The sequence below is a fragment of the Pantherophis guttatus genome, chromosome 4 (assembly GCF_059756535.1).
Source record: "Pantherophis guttatus breed Tessera chromosome 4, ASM5975653v1, whole genome shotgun sequence".
Classification (NCBI taxonomy): Eukaryota; Metazoa; Chordata; class Lepidosauria; order Squamata; family Colubridae; genus Pantherophis; species Pantherophis guttatus.
The window spans coordinates 35,099,978-35,118,186 of record NC_142066.1 but is presented as its reverse complement, the minus strand read 5'-3'; the positions used below and the strand labels follow the sequence as shown (position 1 = coordinate 35,118,186).

Below are 18,209 nucleotides of genomic sequence, written 5' to 3'. Positions count from 1 at the left end.
CTTTGCAACCCAAGGGAACATTGGAAGGAAATTATGTAAAGGAATTGGGACACTCTTTGTCAGCAGAGAAACTCTTTAAAAACAAAACAAAACAACTGGACCAAATTTGAGATGCTGAGAAAGCCCAAGCAAACAAAACTTGAATGTGAAAATAAACCTGACTTGGCCAAGGGAGAAGCAATTAAGCACCAACATCTTCATCTTACAGCCTATTTGTCCCCCTCCCCTCCAATTATGTGATTTAGAGCTGAGCTGTTTTTAAGGGGGTAAGAAAGATCCTCAATCCATGCTTTGCATGCTTTCCCTGCCTTTCTCTGTAAAAAAAAAAAAAAAAAAAGGGGGGGGGGTGAGCTCTAGCAGCATGGGTTGGAGGCTTCATTGTAGCCTTCTTGAGAGCTAATGCCCCAGATCATTTTTAGTTCTACAATTTCTCGTAATCAGAACTCATATTGACTTGAAGGACCATGAGTAAAACAGAATTCCCTCAGTTATGGTGAGGGAAATTGGCAGCCTGCTTGGACTGATTCCAGTCATATTCCACAGAAGGCACCTTGGCTACCATCATTGGGGATGCAGACTGCTAATGGAGAGAGATCTTGCTCTCACCAAAGCTGTCGTCGTTCCTGCAACCTTTGAGGCTGTGCCCTAGATGTGATTATCCTTCAGAGTAGGGGGCTTTTGGTGAAAGTGGTGGGCTTTTGATAACTTCCCAGGTTTCATGGAAAGACAGAGTGAATTAAGAGAAGAAATGGAAAGTTGGCCTTACTTCCCCAGCCTGGAATGAAAAAAGATTTGGGTTGTATTGGAGCAATTAAGAGGAGCAGTTTATTGTGGGATGCCCTCTTTCACTGTAGGAAAGCTGCTTGATAGGTTATGAGAACTTTGGTATAGTTTGATAGGTTAAGAGAACCTGGTCTACTCAGGTCTACTCATATCCTATGGTTAAATGTGTCAGGGCACAGCACTAAGTGCATATTTTGCTTAACAGGGACTAAACCAATTAGTGAATAATTCTGCCAGTTTTCTTAAAAGACATAATGGCAAAACTGAGTTTTTGCATCAGAATACTATGTGGTGCCCAGTTGCAGTTGCAGACAGTTACAGGTAACGAATTGGGACAAGACACACATATATGAATGGAGATACCAATAGAAACAATGCTGATTATATGACAACAGCTTTGTGATACACATCACCAAATCTGAATGAATGGCACCGTAGGCCAAATTGGATGCCCTTTGGCCACACACACAATCTGTATATTACTAAACTCTAAATATTTTTCATGAGGCAACTGGACTTCCTTGTTTTTCTTTGAAGATGTTTCACTTCTCATGCAAGAAATTTCTTCAGTTCTGACTGGATGGTGGGGAATGGAAAGATTTATATTCCTTGCAGACAGCTAGTCATTTGCATTCTTTTAGAGAGTCACTGAGGCCACTTGGAGTTTATCTGTGTCCTCATGGTCACCTGAGTAGTGCAAATGGTTGGGAACAGTGGTGAAATCTAATTTTTTTTACGACTGGTTCTGTGGGCGTGGCTTGGTGGGCATGGCAGAAGGATACTGCAAAATCTCCATTCCCACCCCACTCTAGGGCCAGCCAGAAGTGGTATTTGTCGGTTCTCCAAACTATTCAAAATTTCCGCTACCAGTTCTCCAGAACCTGCTGGATTTCACCCTGGTGTGGAGCCTTCTTGGAACTGCTGAAAGAACTGTAGACTGGAGATAGATGATGTCGAATCTTTGTTGAGAAAGGGCTGTTCAATTTTGACATAGATGGCTTCTATGGGATATGACATCATCTGCATTCTTTCTATTGTTATCTCCATTCAAATATATGTGTCTTGTCCCAAATCTTTACAATGTAACTGTCTACAACTGCAACTGGGCATCATCTTCTCCCCATATATTCTTCTGATGCAAAAACTCAGGTTTGCCATTATGTCTTTTAAGAAAACTGGCAGAATTATTCACTAATTGGTTTAGTCCCTGTTAAGCAAGATGCACACTTAGTGCTGTGCCCTGACACATTTAGCCATAGGATATGAATAGACCCGAGTAGGTCTATTCTTCTCTTAACCTATCAAACTATACCAAAGTTCTCATAACCTATCAAACAGCTTTCCTGCTCCTCTTAATTGCTCCAATACAACCCAATTTTTTTTAATTCCAGGCTGGGGAAGTAAGGCCAACTTTCCATTTCTTCTCTTAATTCACTCTGTCTTTACATGAAGCCTCAATAACTCTATAAAAGAATGCAAATGACCTGCAAGGAATATAAATTCTTCCATTCCCCACTATCCAGTCAGAGATGAAGAAGCTTCTTGAATGAGAAGCAAAACATCGTCAAAGAAAAGCAAGAAAGTCCAATTGGCTTGTGAAAAAACACTTTTGGGACATACTAAAACTCTAATCCCTGTAACTGGAAGAAATGGTACACCATAGGATAGAATCCTTTCAACTAAGGTACCTCAAATGGGCTAATTTACAGAGTGCATCAAAAATCCAGGACCCAGACTTCCGTGAAATTGAAATTTGGCAAACTTAGAAAACATTTTATGACATAAAATTATCATAAAGGTTTATGACATAAAACATTTGCTGTGCTAATGTTTAACTATGATATATATTTCAACACGGGCTATTTTCAAGACAGACACATCTCTGAATGTATCCCAGCCTTTCCAATGAAGGCAGTACATTAGAAGCTTGGTCATTGTTAAAGGCATTGAGGAATCCTGCAAGGAAATAGCTCAGAGATAGCTATTTACATTATTATTATGTAGCTATGTTACATTATTATGTGACATGCTCTGAAGTGCATAACGTCAAGCCAATGTGGCATTTAGTCCATCATTTTGTGTCACATTAGGTGCATCCAGGAAGCCCACAAGGATGGGCAGGAAAATAATTCAATACATGTTCTGTCTTGTATTTAAGGCACAGCTTCTATGAATCAGGAACTAGAAAACAGTCATCAGAACTACAGATAGTCCTCAACTTATGACCCCAATTGAGCCCAGAATTTATGTTGCTAAGTGAGAGATTTATCCCATTTTACGATTTTTCTTGCCACGTGAATCATTAAGTGAATAACAGCAGCGGCTAAATTAGTAACATGGTTGTTAAGTGAATCTGGCTTCCCTAATTGACTTTGCTTGTCAGGTTTGCAAAAGTTGGTCATATGACCTTGGGACACGGCAACCATCCCAAATGCGAACCAGCTAGCAATCATCCGAATGTAAATTACGTGACCCTGGGGGTGCTGCAATGGTCACAACTGTGAAAAATATTTTCCTAAAATATCCTCCTTCAGTGCTGTTGTAACTTCAAACGGTCACTAACCAAATTGTTCTAAGCTGAGGACTACCTATAGTTGCACAATGATCCTTACTCTCCTTGTGAATTTATCCAGTTCCCCTTTTAAACCTCTCAAAATGGGTGCCATGAAATGGCAAAACCCAGATTTGAAGTAGTTTGATCCGGAGATGTTTTCCTAGTGCGGTCGCCTCCAAGGGGACCCTCTGACCACTCACCCCCTCCCCCTCCCAGCGGGCTGCAGGGTTTCTGCCTGAGGTGCTGCTGTTGCATAGCAATCTCCGCTCTCCACGCCGCTGCCTTTTTAAACAAAAGAGCCTTCCAGCTCTCTTGAGGAATTGGGAGATCAGACCCAAATTCAGTTTGGAGTGAAAACATCGGCCGCGGTCACGTGGTCTGGAGCCCGGCCGAGACCTTTTGCGGGCTGAGAACTCCTCGGTTCCGCAAAGATTGATATTCTTTTTGTTCTCCGAGAATTGACAATAAGAGGCTTTGGTTCTCCTTGGCGGGAAAGGAGGGAGAGAACTTGGCAACGGCCGACCTGTTTTGATCTTGGGGCTATTTGCTGGCAGAAAGGAGGGGAGGGAGGGAAGATTTACACTTTTGGCGTTGGAGAAAAGGTCAGCTTTTATTGGTCAGAAGGTTCGGGTGGAAAACAGCCTTGTCTTTACAGGCTTGAAAAAAACCCTTCCCTGGATGCTCGGACTAGAGATATTCGGGCGGAAGATTATGCTACAAGTTAGCAAGAGATGGTTTAACGCATCGCACAGTGGCACCATTTCGTTCCCCCCCCCTTTTCTTTCTTTTTAAAAAAAATCTGTAATGAAACCATCGGTAATAAAAAAAAAAATCTGTTAAAAACATCTGTAATAAATTAATCCATTTCTCTGTGTCCATGTTTGTCATTTGAAGGGAACTTTTTTAAAAATGTGGGCTTTGTTGAGCGTTTTCTTTTGCTTTTTTTTTTTTTGGTCTTTTCAGTTCTTTTAAAAATGAAAACCAAGGCTGGCCCCATTTTGCACAGAGCATTGATTCTGGCTCAACATGGCATGGAGGGGAGAAGGGGAATAGCAGCGATGTGTGTGCGTGTATATGGCAACAACAGCTGTGTTTGTGCCTGTTGAGGGAACATTGCCTTTGCTGCATCCCTTAAATTAAGCTGTTTTTTTTTCCAGGGGCATGAGCAGACACACTGTTGTTCACAACTGCTTATTCAGTCAACTTCAAAATCTGGAATCAATGATTTTTACCTGGATTTTGTATTTTGTAGCAAAAAAAAAAATGCCCTGGGTAACCCCGAACCTTCTTTTGCAGGTTGAAATGGTATAGTCCAGGAAGTTGCTTGGGTCTAATCTGATCAGACCCTCCCATTTCCAGTTTCTTGGGGTTTTCTATCCTCAGCCAGCTATTTACCAAGACCGATGTGAAAAATCAAGCAACTGGTCTTTTTTATCCCTCTTATAATGCAGATAGTCCTCAACTTACAATCATTTGTTTAGTGACTGTTCAAAGTTAACAATGGCACTGAAGTGATTCACAGCCGGTCCTCGTCCTTATATCTGTCACAACATCCACATAGTCTTGTGATCAAAACTCTGGCAACTGGCATGCATTTAAAAGGTTGCAGTGTCCCAGGGTCACAACCACCATTTTCACCATTCCAGCTGGCTTCCAATGAGCAAAGTCAATGGGGGAAGCTGGAATCGCTTAACAATTCAGTTAACAACTGCAGTGATTCACTTAATAACCGTGGGAAAAAAGTCATAAATTGGGTGAGATTCATTTAACAATTGCCCTGCTTAGCAATGGAAATTCTGATCCAAATTTTGCTTGTGAGCCAAGGACTACCTGTATCTTTTTCTTGACCTAGAACCAAATGTGCTTCACCTGAAGTTTCTTTTGGGGGGAAAGAATGAAAGTAGCTTCTGTACTGTACTCTCTTCCATTTCATTGCTAATAACAACTTGAGGAAGGTGAAAGGAACAGTAAAGAAATGACTAGAACAGAAGCCATTAAATATTATCTCCCAGAGCATTATGTCCTAGGTTATAAAACAAAATAATATGCATAAGGCAACTGGTGTAGCCACCCTTGATACATTTGGATAATCATTCAGAGAGAGATAGCCTGGTGGCTTCATAGCGTTGGCTTTCTCCTGAGTCAGCAGGGCTAGTGGCAAATTGTGACCTAAGAAAGGAAGTAGCATTGATACAGATAGTAAATACAGACCTCTCCATGAGAACAGCCTCTTGGAACATGTTTTGCAAATCTTTCAGAGTAGGTTGTGAAGTGAAGTGGAAATTCTAAATGGTAGCAAGCAGTGATTAATTTTAGATTTGGCCCACAACCAAACGATTTATTATTTTTATTGCAGAATCTTGGAGCCAAGATTGCTGGAGCAAAAAGTTAGGGAAGCTGCATCTGTTGGGAACGTCATGATTAGGGCAGTTCAACACTCATCTTTGCTGCCAATTTGCTGGGCATCTATAGGCATGAGAACATCTTTCAGCCTCAGCTCATCAGCAGTAAGAAGATAGCATGTACCTACTTTCCATACATTATTAAACTTGTATGTGAATATCCTGTAACTATAATATACATTACTAGTGGGACCTGCAAGAAAAGGTTAGCCAACTCTTCCTAACATCTCCATGGCCATATCAGATTCACATACGTTATGTGATTTGTCTGGTTTTGACTTGGGATGATGGGTGACTGCAATCACTGTGATTTGTAAATCTTTATTTATAGTTTAATGTGTCTCATGAGCTCAACCAAATATGGATTACTAAATATGTAAGCAAACCACATCTTAAGCCTGTGTCTCCAGTTTTAATCTGTAAGGAGCTCCATTATTTGCTTCTCTTTTCTGCTGGACATCTTTCAGTAAACTAAGCATCCTCAATTCTTGTAGGACAGAGGGGTGTTTTTTGGAGAGGGGCAGAAGCCAATCTATAGATCCCCAATCTATAAAAATATTTTCCAACTCTTGCCACAGTGATTCCTTGTTTCCTATGGTACCATTTTGGTATCAGAGTTCATTGAGGAGGCTCAATCTTGCTTATTGTGAATTTCCTGGAGGCAGCTGAAATATCCATTCCTGAAATACTGAATACTGTGGAGTCTGGTGCTCTCTGAACTTGTTTTGTTACCCTAGTCAGGTAGCAAAATGACTGCAAAAGAACAACCAATGCAGAAAGCATCAAGGACTCCACAGTTCAATCCTGAACTACTGTATTTTTCAGAGTATAAGATGCACCGGAGTATAAAACGCACCTTAGTTTTTGGGGAGGAAAATAAGAAAAAAGCTGATTGGCAGGTGGATTGGCCTCCCGGAATACCCCCAGAGTTGAATTTTAGCAACAGGTTCCTTGGTTGTGAGCTCTGTGCCTTGCTTTTTTTCTGCCTCTGAAATTTCTGAAACTGTGTTTCAGAAAAAACTTTTTTCTGCCTCTGAAACAGCTTCAGAAAAAAAAGCCTCTGAAGCTCTGTTTGAGGGCTTCTTTTCTGAAGCTCTGTTTGGGAGCTTCTTTTCTGAAGCTCCTTTCAGCCTCTGAAACCTCTGTTTAAGAAGCTGGGTGGGACTACATTCAGAGTATAAGATGCACCCAGATTTTCACCCTCTTTTTTTGGGAAAAAAGATGGGTCTTATACTTCGAAAAATATGGTACTTATATTCTCTTCTATTGCTACTTAACACTGATCTGATATTCAGCCTTGTTTCTTTGATTTTTATAGCAGTCTTTGGTGATCTTCCCTGTTGAACAGAAGCTGTTATCGTCTGTGGCCTGCATGCATGGACTATACGTCTATCATAAAAAAAGAAGCAAAAACTGATTCCTCTAGAGATTTTTATTGTTAAGAGTAGGGATTCACCATTGACTGCTCTGGGAAAAATAAAGCAGAGCCCACACATTCTCAAATACAAGGATCCCATTACATGTGGGAGTTAAAACTCCAGCTGGAGTCCTTTTCAAACAATGCCCCTTTTTATAGGCAACTGAGCAATTAACTCCCAGTGCCTGTTCAGGTTAGGGAATAAGTAAGATATCTTCTAGTTGGACCAACACCTTTCTGGTTCCACTGGAGGCCTTATGGCCCTATTCAAGACTGTATACCATTAAAAACCTTACATACTGATACCCCCACCTTCAACAGCTGGTCCAAAGTTAGAAGTTTGACCACTTAAAATATCATGCATTCCTTATTTTGTGAGATCAACATAGCGAACATCATCTAAGCATTTAGGTCTTTAATACAGCTGGTAACATTCAAAAGAACTGATATAGTCAGAATCCGATTACAGGAGTTCCTCCTCCATGGCACTACTGGAGCCCTGCTCAAAGCCAACAGCCAGAACCCACTAAATCAGCGCTTGGTGCAAAGAAAAAGAAAAAAAATCACAGCCAATGACGGTCTGAGTCTCCTTTCATCTCCTTGTGTGAAACCACAGATGCATTGGCTATTGTCATTTGTGCCTGGCACAGCTGCAACAGTGCAATCTGTCTCAAGCTTCCCACTGCCCCCAGCATTTCCCAAAAGGAACAATCCCACCCTCCCCAATGCCCCCCATTTCAATCTTGCCCAGCCTCCCAATGCCCCAATCGCAGAAAACAGTTGCTATCTTAGCAGGAACTGTGCATGCACACCACAAAGCAGCTACCATCTATGAAAGTGGAAGGGAAGGAAGACAAAAAAGAGGAAATGTAGCCTTTGATCAGGGAAGAGTATATGCACAGGAGGAGGGAAAGCTATAAAAAATAAAAGCCAAGAGAGATCATAGAGGAGGGGAGGGGAATGAAGAATCTAGTTTTATTTTAAAAGATGAATGAAAACAAAAATACATCTAAGCCTCTGGAAGGAACCAGAACCTCAAAGACTATTTAGATGGATGGAATCAGGAGAGATGAGACCAAGCCAGACAAGTACAAGGGTAGAAATGAATTGGGTGGAGGAAAAGCAACTCCTGTTTGGGAGCACTAGGTTAGCATGACAGTAGCAAGTCAAGTCCTAACTGAGGCTTGTGCGTCTCACTTGTGAGGTCCTGCTTTTTATTTTTATTTTCCTCCTATGTACACTCCGGAGGGGACAAAAGAGAGCTTGCAAGGCAATGAGATGCCATCCGGCTACTCCAAGAATATATCGCTCAAGATTTAGGGGGAATAACAAGGGTTAGTTATGATTATACAGGGGGGGAAAAAACAAAGCCCAATGATAATCCAGGTCTCTTATATCAAGGAATCTACATGTGCAAGAGAATTGGAGGGCAAAGGGAAACATCAGAGGAGATACTGATTATCTGATAATTTAGAAAACGTGTAGTCTTCCATCCCTACCTCCCTAGGTACTGAGGATCACTATAGATATCAAAGGCTGACAACACTAGCTTTAAGTTACGGGAGAAAGGAAGGCAGGGTTGGTAAGGAAGGTCGATATGATGTGCTGGATTTAAAGGTTGGGGGAGTTAATGTTTGTTTTAAAAAGAGTAAAGTTGCATCCCATCTGGGCCTCCTTGGACTTTTAGTACCGTTAGGGGAGATCGTCACCTGGCCCAGTGGCCGGAGTGCATTGTGGGATAGCAGAAGGAGTCCTGTTCAGAGGTGGGAGGCGGTCTCATCCCCTGGCTCGGAGCTCAGCAGGACACCTCCATGGTGGGGGCAGGTGGCTGCGGGGCTCCTGCCTCGCTGCTCTGGGACAGGGTGCGAGACCGGGAGCGATTCCCGTCCCCCGAGGTGGCGCTGGACAGAGAGGCGGTGCGGGAGCGAGAGAGGCGTGTCATGCAGGACGAGGCCACTGTGGAGAAAGAAAAAAAATGAGAGGGAAGCAAAGTTAGATAAAACTTTTACATATTATAAAAGGCAATTATCAAGATCTTGTTTTGAATTGAGCCAATGATGGAGTAAGTGGCACTTGTGTGAAAAGATGTGAGCATAGCAAGGAAGATACCAGCAACAATCAGGGAATGGCCTAAAACAGCGGTCCCCAACCTTTCTGGCGTGGCCCAGTGAGGGGGGAAGAAGGAGATGGTTCTGTGTGAGTGGCAAGCAGGCACTTGACTGCACGCAGCTCCAGCCCACCGGTCGCACAAATGGAGGTTCACACGTGAGCGTGTGCACTCGCCTGCCACTCGTGTTGCCTGATTCAGAAAAGACCATGGCCCAGTAAAAGGCCATGGCCCAGTAATGGGCTGCGCCCAGGGGTTGGGGACTCCTGGTCTAAAATTCACCCAGCTCAATTCCTTACATATTGGATGCTCTCTAAGATCTAGAGAACAAGTAAGGGGAAGTGAGGGCTGCTTAGAACCTAGAAAGGGAAGCCTATCTGGTGCAAGGGAAAATCAAGGAGAAAGTTTCTAATCTTCTAGAATAGAAAGCATATACACCATGTTATTTTCAAATGCTTCCTATTGACAGCCTGCACATTCTCTTCTTCACAGTTGGCACTTATCCCCATCTTAGCTTTGGTGCCAAACAATGAAGTTGCATACCATCAGCCCCTGCCTTCCCCAATATTTAACACAGCCCCTTAAAGGTATGGAGTGCAACAGATCATTTGCAGACAATTAGTACACTGGCATAAAAAGGTTAATCAAGTGAGTGGTCTAATTTTGAAATCAAACCACAGTGCAGGATTGCCGGCAATCCTTCTGTAATAGCGTACCAAAGACCATCCCCATTTGGGCACACAACAGAAATCCAAACAAAACAACGCCTACTTCTGCTTTCCTACTACCACAGCAAACAACTTGGTGCTCTCTAGTGGAAAGGGGAGGTTGTGCATTGGGGAGTGAAGTAACCAGAGGAAGGGTGAGCAGACATGTTGGAGGAGAGAATTATGGGAGATGAGGGAGAAATACCACAGAAGGTACCTGACCCCTGACTCAATTTCTTGTCCAGTACATAAGGGACTGAGGAGAAATAGGAAAGGATATCCTTAGGCTAAACTGGTCAAGAACTTGTACTTGAAATTAATGTTCCACAATGGTTGTTGTTGAAGGACTAAGATGATAGGTTGCTGTAACTGAGCTCTAAATAGCCATGGAGAGAAGGTGGATGTACAAGTGGGGAGGAAAGAGGGGGAGTGGGATTCAAAGAAAAGGAGAACTTCCAAGCAATCCCAATTATCTGGAAGCATCATTTTGGGTGCAAGGACCAGCCAAGAAATGGGTAGTCCCAGGAATCAAGTAGTACAATTATGGTGGATCCATGTCGTGTCCCAAGTGACAATGTCTTTTTTTCCTAGTTTAATTTGTAATCTCAACCAACATTACTTATAACCTCACATCAGTGCTGGGTTGCCCCCAGTTCAGTCTGGTTCTATAGAACCGGTAGTAAAACTGGCAGGAGGCTTCGACCAACCACCACAATGTCATCATGGATAATCTGTGCATGCAGAAAAGCTTGTGCGCTCCCGTTGTGAACCGGTAGTAAAAGTAAGTAGAACCCACCCTTGCTTCACATATTATGCAAACTAATATAACTCTGGTTTATTTATTAAACTAATCTAAATAAAGTACGTATCAGTGTACTTTGTGAATGCAATCTACAGTAGGGTACAAAAGGAATTTGTCAGGAATGTCTATACTCTTGGCTAGATGAAACACAAGGTTTTGCAGCCCAATAACTTATAAACTTTGGGGATGCACAATGGGACAGAGGTTCTCAGATCCAATACTTACTATAACCCATTCCTTGCACAAAGTATTTGAATGCCTCTGTCAGTTTCCCAGGCTGAAAGATAGAAAAAGAACAGAGAAAAACATTAAAAAATGCATATATAGAAAGAGAGGGTGGGGCAGAAAATCTTAATGGTTCAATTACTTGCTTCCTTGGTTCCAAATTACTGCTCATTGACTATATTTGTGGGGAGGGGACACCAAAGATTAAAAAAACATCTGACATGGAACCCCTTCAAATCTCTTTTTATAAAATTCATTAAAACAAATTCTGATTTCCTCACACTATGGGAGATGATCTATTGCAATAATCCCACTCCATTCCCCAAACTCTCAAAAATGTTGGGAGGTAGTTAGTGATTTTTTTTTTTTACCTTTGGTGATTTAAAATGCCAAGAATAAGAAGTGAAACTGATGCCATGCAGGTTCTACAGCTACAAAAATCACTTTCCACCAAAAAAACAAAAAAACAAAACAAAAACCCAAACCAAACCAAACCAAAAACAGAAAAATAAAAACAAATCTAGGATTCTGGAACTTTAAAAGAGGGTTAATCCAGTCCTGAAGATTAGAAGAAACTATTAAACTTCTGGATTTCTCTTCTGCTTTTTTAAACTGGACTTCTGAGGGATAGCTGCAAAACTATCCAGCTCACCTTTCTCATAAAAGATCTGAAACTCAAGATCCAAGAGAAAGGGCGCAGAGCAAGTGTCCCCTTAGTGGAGAAATACATCCACTATCAGTGATGATGAACTGTCGTGTGAACTGTCGCATGCACAAGTGCGCGCTTGTTGGGGCCACACTCCGGAAAAGCCAAACTTCCAGGTTCTGGTGTGCATGCGCGCCCAACAATCAGCTGGCTGGTGCGTATGCGCACACCAGTTTTCGGCACCGCTGTGCGTATGAAGGGATCATGCTCTGGAAAAGCCAAACTCCTAGGTTCTAGCGCGCATGTGCGCCAATGATCAGATGGCTGGTGTGCATGGAAACACTGGTTTTCGGCACTGCTGCATGCACAAAGAACAACTGATTGTCACATGAGCATGCATGCCAGAAACCCGGAAGACAAACAGGCAAGGCTGTGCGTGCCAGGCGACATGGCTTTGCATGCCACTTTGGGCACGCGTGCCATAGGTTCGCCATCACGGCACTAGCTTCATAGTGATTTCAACTACATTGCAGAACCTTATTGGAAGTCAATCAGCTCAGAACTCCAATGTTGCTTATGTGGGAATGCCGGATGTTTTCAAACTGGCACGGAGTACTTTTTCAGAAATGCCTACAGGTTCCTTTTCTACTTCTCCCTTTCAACATGGCCCTTTTTTCTCTGCAGACATATGTTTGCATGACTACATTGGATGGAGTAGAGCAGAGAAGGAGACATTATTTCCCTAACCCAAAATGAATACCTTGTTTAATGAGATTTTATTTGGTGTGTGTGTAGTATGTACAACATCTTAGCAATTACCTACGATTTCTTCCAGTTTCTCAAAAAAGGTATTATAAGCTCTACTGAATTGCAAACTTAGGTAAGAACTAGCCAGCTATATCTCAGCCTACTGCACTGTATGATCTAGCCCTTTGGATTAGTTTATAATTCAGTGTTTCTGCATTGATAACAAACATACTTTAATTCAATTTTCTGTGTACAGACCTCCAATGGGTTTTGGTTTGTTGATTTGTGCAAAGACAGTCTATGGTATATGGAAAACAGGATTGACTGAATATATTATAAGTCTGCAATCATGTAAGCATATGACAAATGTAAACACATTAAAACTTAAGTTTTGATGGAGTTGGCTGAAATGGCAAAACTGACTATTTTGATTACAGAAAAGAACATAAGTACTTTGGTTCCACATGGAAACCACTTCTGAACTTTGTGCTTGATGTGGAAAAGAATGCAACTTTGACTTTGGGTTTTACAGATTAGATTGATAGATCTTTATAGAATATTATGGAAAAGCAAAAAGCTATGATTTGATGTTAATGCCTTATTTTACTGTAACAGAGAGTTGGAAATCAATGCTTCTTTTTCTTTCTTTCCCCTATCTTTCCTCACTTCTCTTCCCCCTTTCCCCTCCCCTCTCACTGCTCTTCTATTTCCTTTTGTATTTTGTATTTTATAATATTATACCTTAATAAAAATGTTTTAAAAAAACCATAAGTTTTGAAATATTAAGAAAAAAATGAATGCTGCTTTTTAAAAATATTTTGAAATGCAAAATTAACTCCATTTCTGAATCTGTGTATCAGGTTATTAGTATATTTTACTTGTGTCAGTTGTGGTTGTCCTCCTGAATCAGCCATCTGCAATATAAGAATGAATAATCTTAATAAGCACACTTGCCTAAAAAAGGATAACTCTTTCCAACATGACAATCAGGTGCTGACTGAAAGGTCTGGGAGCTATTCCATGTTGAGAAAATGTGTGATAAGGTATGTTTACATAAAATTGTTGATTTGGTCTGCAGCTCCCCTGTAGGATAACAACATATGATCTTGGATGCCATAGTCAAATGGGGAAGGCCCATCTTTTGGCAGCTCAAAAGTAGTTGGAAAGTTGCTACTTTCTGCTTTTCAAAAAAATATAGAAAGATAATCTATGATGGCATGATCAAGGTTAGTAGCACCATAGGCAAAATGGTAACTGAAACAGACCTAATTTTCACTCCTTTCCACCAGTTTTATCACCCTACATAACTACATAACTGCAGGGATAGGAACTTTGCAGGTTAGCCCAACATTGCAATCCTGCAAGTTGGTTTTTGGATATATCTGAAATGCATAGCCTACCTTGAGGAAAGAAGTCTGAGTGGGATCCAGTTTGGAATTGCACTCCACCTGGAAAGAGAAGAATGGTAGATAGCTTGAATCTAAAATAAACACAAGGTAAGAAAGAACACATTTTTGCTTCTAAATAAGTAAAAAAGAGACAGGAAATAGTCAGGATCTACCTACCATTTTTGGAGCTTTTAAAAAAGAGAAGTCTTCATCACTTACCACAGCATCTTCATGTGGAGCCTGGTCTCCCACCACCAGCATGATAGGACATCTGGCAAGAGGGCAGGAGAAAAAGGAAAATGGTAGAAAGTTAGAATTGGAGGCCTATAAATTGCTTGTAGTAATTAGTTTTGGAATTACAGATTTAGGAACTGACTCCAAGTTATGTAAAAGAGCATAAACAGTCTAATCACAGGAGGGAAATGTAATCAAGTAAAATATCAAAACAAAAAAACCCAAGAACAAACTTTATTTTTATTTTTATTTTTGTTTCTACATGTGTGGGAATTATGGCTCAAAAGATTTGGAAGTAGTGCCAGGTAGGCTGGGCTAATATTGAGGAAAATATGAACGGAGAGACTAAGGAAGAGAAAAACTGAAACACCATTCCTAGATGCTTGGTTACTGAGTTAACCATTTTTAGAACACATAATACCTTGATTCAGAAACCAATGAAAAGAGCCAGGTTGGTACATCGTGCTAAATTAAGATTTGAATGCAAAGCCAATGCATCCTGCAGTTTGCTTTCTAGTAACCTAGTTAAGCCTGCTGTGTCAGCACAGCCAGAATCTATGGACTATAAAGGGATAAAGGTGGCTTGCTGGAGTTATCATTCAGATCATCAGGGCTGCTGCTGCGCAAGAATTAAAGTAGGTGCTGAAGACTAGAATCCTTTTCTTTCTCTGCCTTCACACACAAACACATAAAAACAGCAGGCTGATCTATTATTTTCTCCTCCATTGTTTACTTCTCCTTATCTCTCTTTCTAGTGACGAATATTTCTCTTGTGCCAGAATGGAGAGTCATGGGGAACATTGGCGGTTAATATAAAGCGAGATAAGATGAGATAAACAAGAAATGAAGAAGAGCATGCCTTGTGCGCTACGTATTTGTATTTCCCAGCTCTTTCTGTCGGACTGTGCCTTTGACTCCCTCCACCCCCTCGATTGGCCACGCTAAGTCATAAATAAGTAAATTAGGTTTGGGTTTATTTGTAGTGTGAGCACAGCCAGTATAGCATAGCTGAAGAAACAGTTGCTGTAAGAATCTCAAACTTTCAAATGACAGTTTTATTGTAAGAACAAATTCTCAAGGCAGAAACAATCCAATAAACATTATCCTTGAAACCTGTGAAAACAGGACATGGGGACACTGTTGCAGCAAGATATTCTCAGGATTGGTTCTTTCTCTTGCAGTTGGAAGAACCTCAAAGAAAAGCCCCTAAAGCTCTCTTAATTTAAGGGGTGGGCAATCCACAGATTGCCCATTTTAAACCAATTTGTGTGGCCCCAAAAGATGCACCCATGAATTGCTGCAGATTTTTGGCAGGGACATCAATCATATGTTAGTCAGATGCTCTTTCTTTGCACGAGACTGCCTCTGAAAAATTGAGGCAGACATTCTGTGGGTCCAAGTTCTAACACGAACAAGCAAGGGGCTCTGTTTAGAAATCCCCCTTCTAAACACATTCAAAGAGAAACGAGCCAGACTTGTTTATGTGTATTGAAGTGGTTTGCTGCTGAATTTCTGTGGTTGCTTTGACAGAGAGAAAAAAAAGTTACTGTATTTGCCGTTCCTCTGTTACCCCACTTTTGGCCTCTTCTGTGTAGGACTTACGTATAATAAGACAAGAGCAGCAAAATTTATTTTCCCTTAGAGCAAAAATATAGAAGAGGGAGGCCCAACTCCCGCTTGAATTTGGCAGAAGAATCAAGTCCCACATGGATCAAAGGATTCTTTTGCATTCTACTAAAGTAGCTGGCATGAACACCTGAACAGATGTCTTACTGAGTTTATATAAATTCTGGATTTTGGGGCTGTACAAACAGAAATGAAATGGCTCTTTCCTTTAGCACTCCTTGGAGATTTCTTTGTCTATACAGACATTATATTATCCAGATAGCTAGTTAGGTGACAGGTAGGAATAGTGAAGGGGAATTGAATATTTGGATTTTAACAGTAGCAACATCAATAGCAGACAAAGAATGGTAATTTTTTAGTCCAGCCTCTAAACAGGGACCTATGGAAAAGAAAAAGAAGCTGCCACAGTTCTTATATTTAGACCTAACATACGACATGTCTTTTTTTAGTCCCTCAACACACTCTTTGAGCTAGCAGTGTGACTTCTGTCTCCTTCTTGCCACTTCTAAAAGTTATTCACATGGTGGCACATTTTATTTTGGATTAATTAATTACGCAAGCAAGTCCCTGACGCTTCAGAATGAGGAGCAAAGAAGATAGGAAAAAAATAGAGAAGTATAAGTCAATTAGAATACCATTAATTAGAATGAAAAGAGAAGAGCAGATGGAGGGGAAGGGCACTGCTTCATTTTTAAAAAGTTCTTTTTCAGTTTTTCTCCCTAATGATTTTAAAACCTAGGGTATAGATGTTTAGACATCAAACATCTGTATAAAGAGTTGCGAGATTTTAATGCTTTAAACCACACCTTTTTCTGGCATCATTTTCATCTGTGAGAAGTTTCATTTGCAGGATATTAAATTCCGTAAGGACAGGTCAGCCGATATTTTTTATTAGCTGGCAACTTCTTTTCATCCATTATTTTTAAAGCCAAATTACACCAAACTGGTAAGTAAGTACAACTTCATCCCATTGCTAAGTTTTCCCTTTTAATAATTCAACTTTAAGGATTCAAAGTTAATTATATGTGAGCTCTGTCAGAAGTCTTAGTGGTAGCTTCGGATGGTATATGCATAGAACAAATAAATAATCTTAAGAAGATACAGAAAGGTTACAGACTGGTTGATACTCACTTGAAGGTGATATCCCCTCCACGTTCCAAGCACAAATCTCTGCGGCTATGAAGAAAAAGGGAATTGTAAATCACTGCTTCAGCCTCCTTAGGATAGCTTTTTTTACACCAATCACCCAGTCCCTCTCTCCCATTTTCTCCACAAATATGGAAACATAAAAAACTGATAGCAGAAAAAGATCTAGTGGTCCATCAAGTTCCGCTTTGAGTTTATTTGATTTATTTGTTTTCTTTTTAAATAATTTATTTTTTAATTATTATTTTTATCCCAAGCATGTTTAAACTCACTTACTGATGACTGACCCACTACCCCCGTTGGAAGTTCATTACTTTGAAGTAATGCTTTTAATATCACTCCTATCAGTTTGAGGTTGTGCCCTTATATTCTTGATTTTTGCTTAATATTGAAAATACTGCCTTCTAGAACCTTATTAATATCCTTAAAGTATATTTAAAGGTTTCAATCATGTCACCTCTTTTTCTTGTGTCCTCTAGGCTGTACATATACAGTTCCTCCAATTTTTCTTGATATATTTTGTCCTTCAGACCTTGCACCATTTTTGTTGTCCATTTCTGGAGTGGCTCCATCTTATGATATGTATTTTAAGTGAGGTCTCTAGAACTGGACATATTATTCACAATGTGGTCTGACTAAAGCCCTATATAAGAGGATTAAAACCTATTTTTCCTGCTGGTGATCTATCCAGTGATGCATCCCAGAATTTTGTTTGCCTTCACAGCTGTCTGCTATGATCACACCCAAATAACTCATAACCTGGCTTTCTACTTGCTTTCCCTTATTATTTCTAATATTTTTGTTGGTGTTCTCTACTTAACTGCAACCACAAGAACTCAAAACCTAACCTAATTTGATAAATGAAACCTCCAGCCTTAAGAGCGAATGTTTTTAGTATCACAAACTTGGTAGTGTTTTTAATCTTTTCTTTTCATGTGGATTACACATATCATGGTAACACCTAGATGGTAGCAAAGAATATGCCTTCTAAATATCTTTGCTGCCATTTAGTATTTGTGTGGATTTTTGCAGACAAGTTTGGTAGCTCTAGAAAAACATCTCCAGAATCTTAGCGCATATCAAACATGTAATACTGGCTATGTCCATTGATTTATCTATTTCAGTGTTTTTCAAACTTGGAAACCTTACCATATGAAGATTTCAACTCTCATTAGTCAGCATTTTGGTGCTTCTGGGAGTTGAAGTTCATACATTGTAGAATTGCCACAGTTTGAAAAACTGTGAACTATTCTGTATTGTTATTATTAATGATAAAAGTTTACGATTTTTAAAATAATATTATACGGGATGGCTTTTAAGATCAAAATTAAATATAAATATTTAAGTCATCTGCCTTTCAAGCTTAATACTTAATTCATTGATTTACATTATGGCATTTCAATGCATTGCTCAAATCTCCATGGC

General features: G+C 40.3%; 1 protein-coding gene across 4 annotated transcripts in view; it reads right to left on the bottom strand.

Annotated features, from left to right (window-relative positions):
* Window positions 1-7,156: 7,156 nt before the first annotated feature.
* The window catches only part of NDRG2 (NDRG family member 2), a 43,896-nt gene continuing 32,843 nt past the window's right edge, over window positions 7,157-18,209 (bottom strand). For 2 of the 4 annotated variants that reach the window (XM_034423027.3, XM_034423028.3), the window contains 7 exons: window positions 16,770-16,814; window positions 13,998-14,049; window positions 13,791-13,838; window positions 13,269-13,304; window positions 10,998-11,049; window positions 10,193-10,226; window positions 7,157-9,112 (listed from right to left, as the gene is read on the bottom strand). In XM_034423027.3, the coding sequence (XP_034278918.1) occupies window positions 8,914-9,112; window positions 10,193-10,226; window positions 10,998-11,049; window positions 13,269-13,304; window positions 13,791-13,838; window positions 13,998-14,049; window positions 16,770-16,814 (466 nt within the window). In that variant the 3' untranslated portion in view covers window positions 7,157-8,913. The remainder of the gene's footprint in view (window positions 9,113-10,192; window positions 10,227-10,997; window positions 11,050-13,268; window positions 13,305-13,790; window positions 13,839-13,997; window positions 14,050-16,769; window positions 16,815-18,209) is intronic. The other 2 variants (XM_034423030.3, XM_034423029.3) reach the window with 1 other exon arrangement.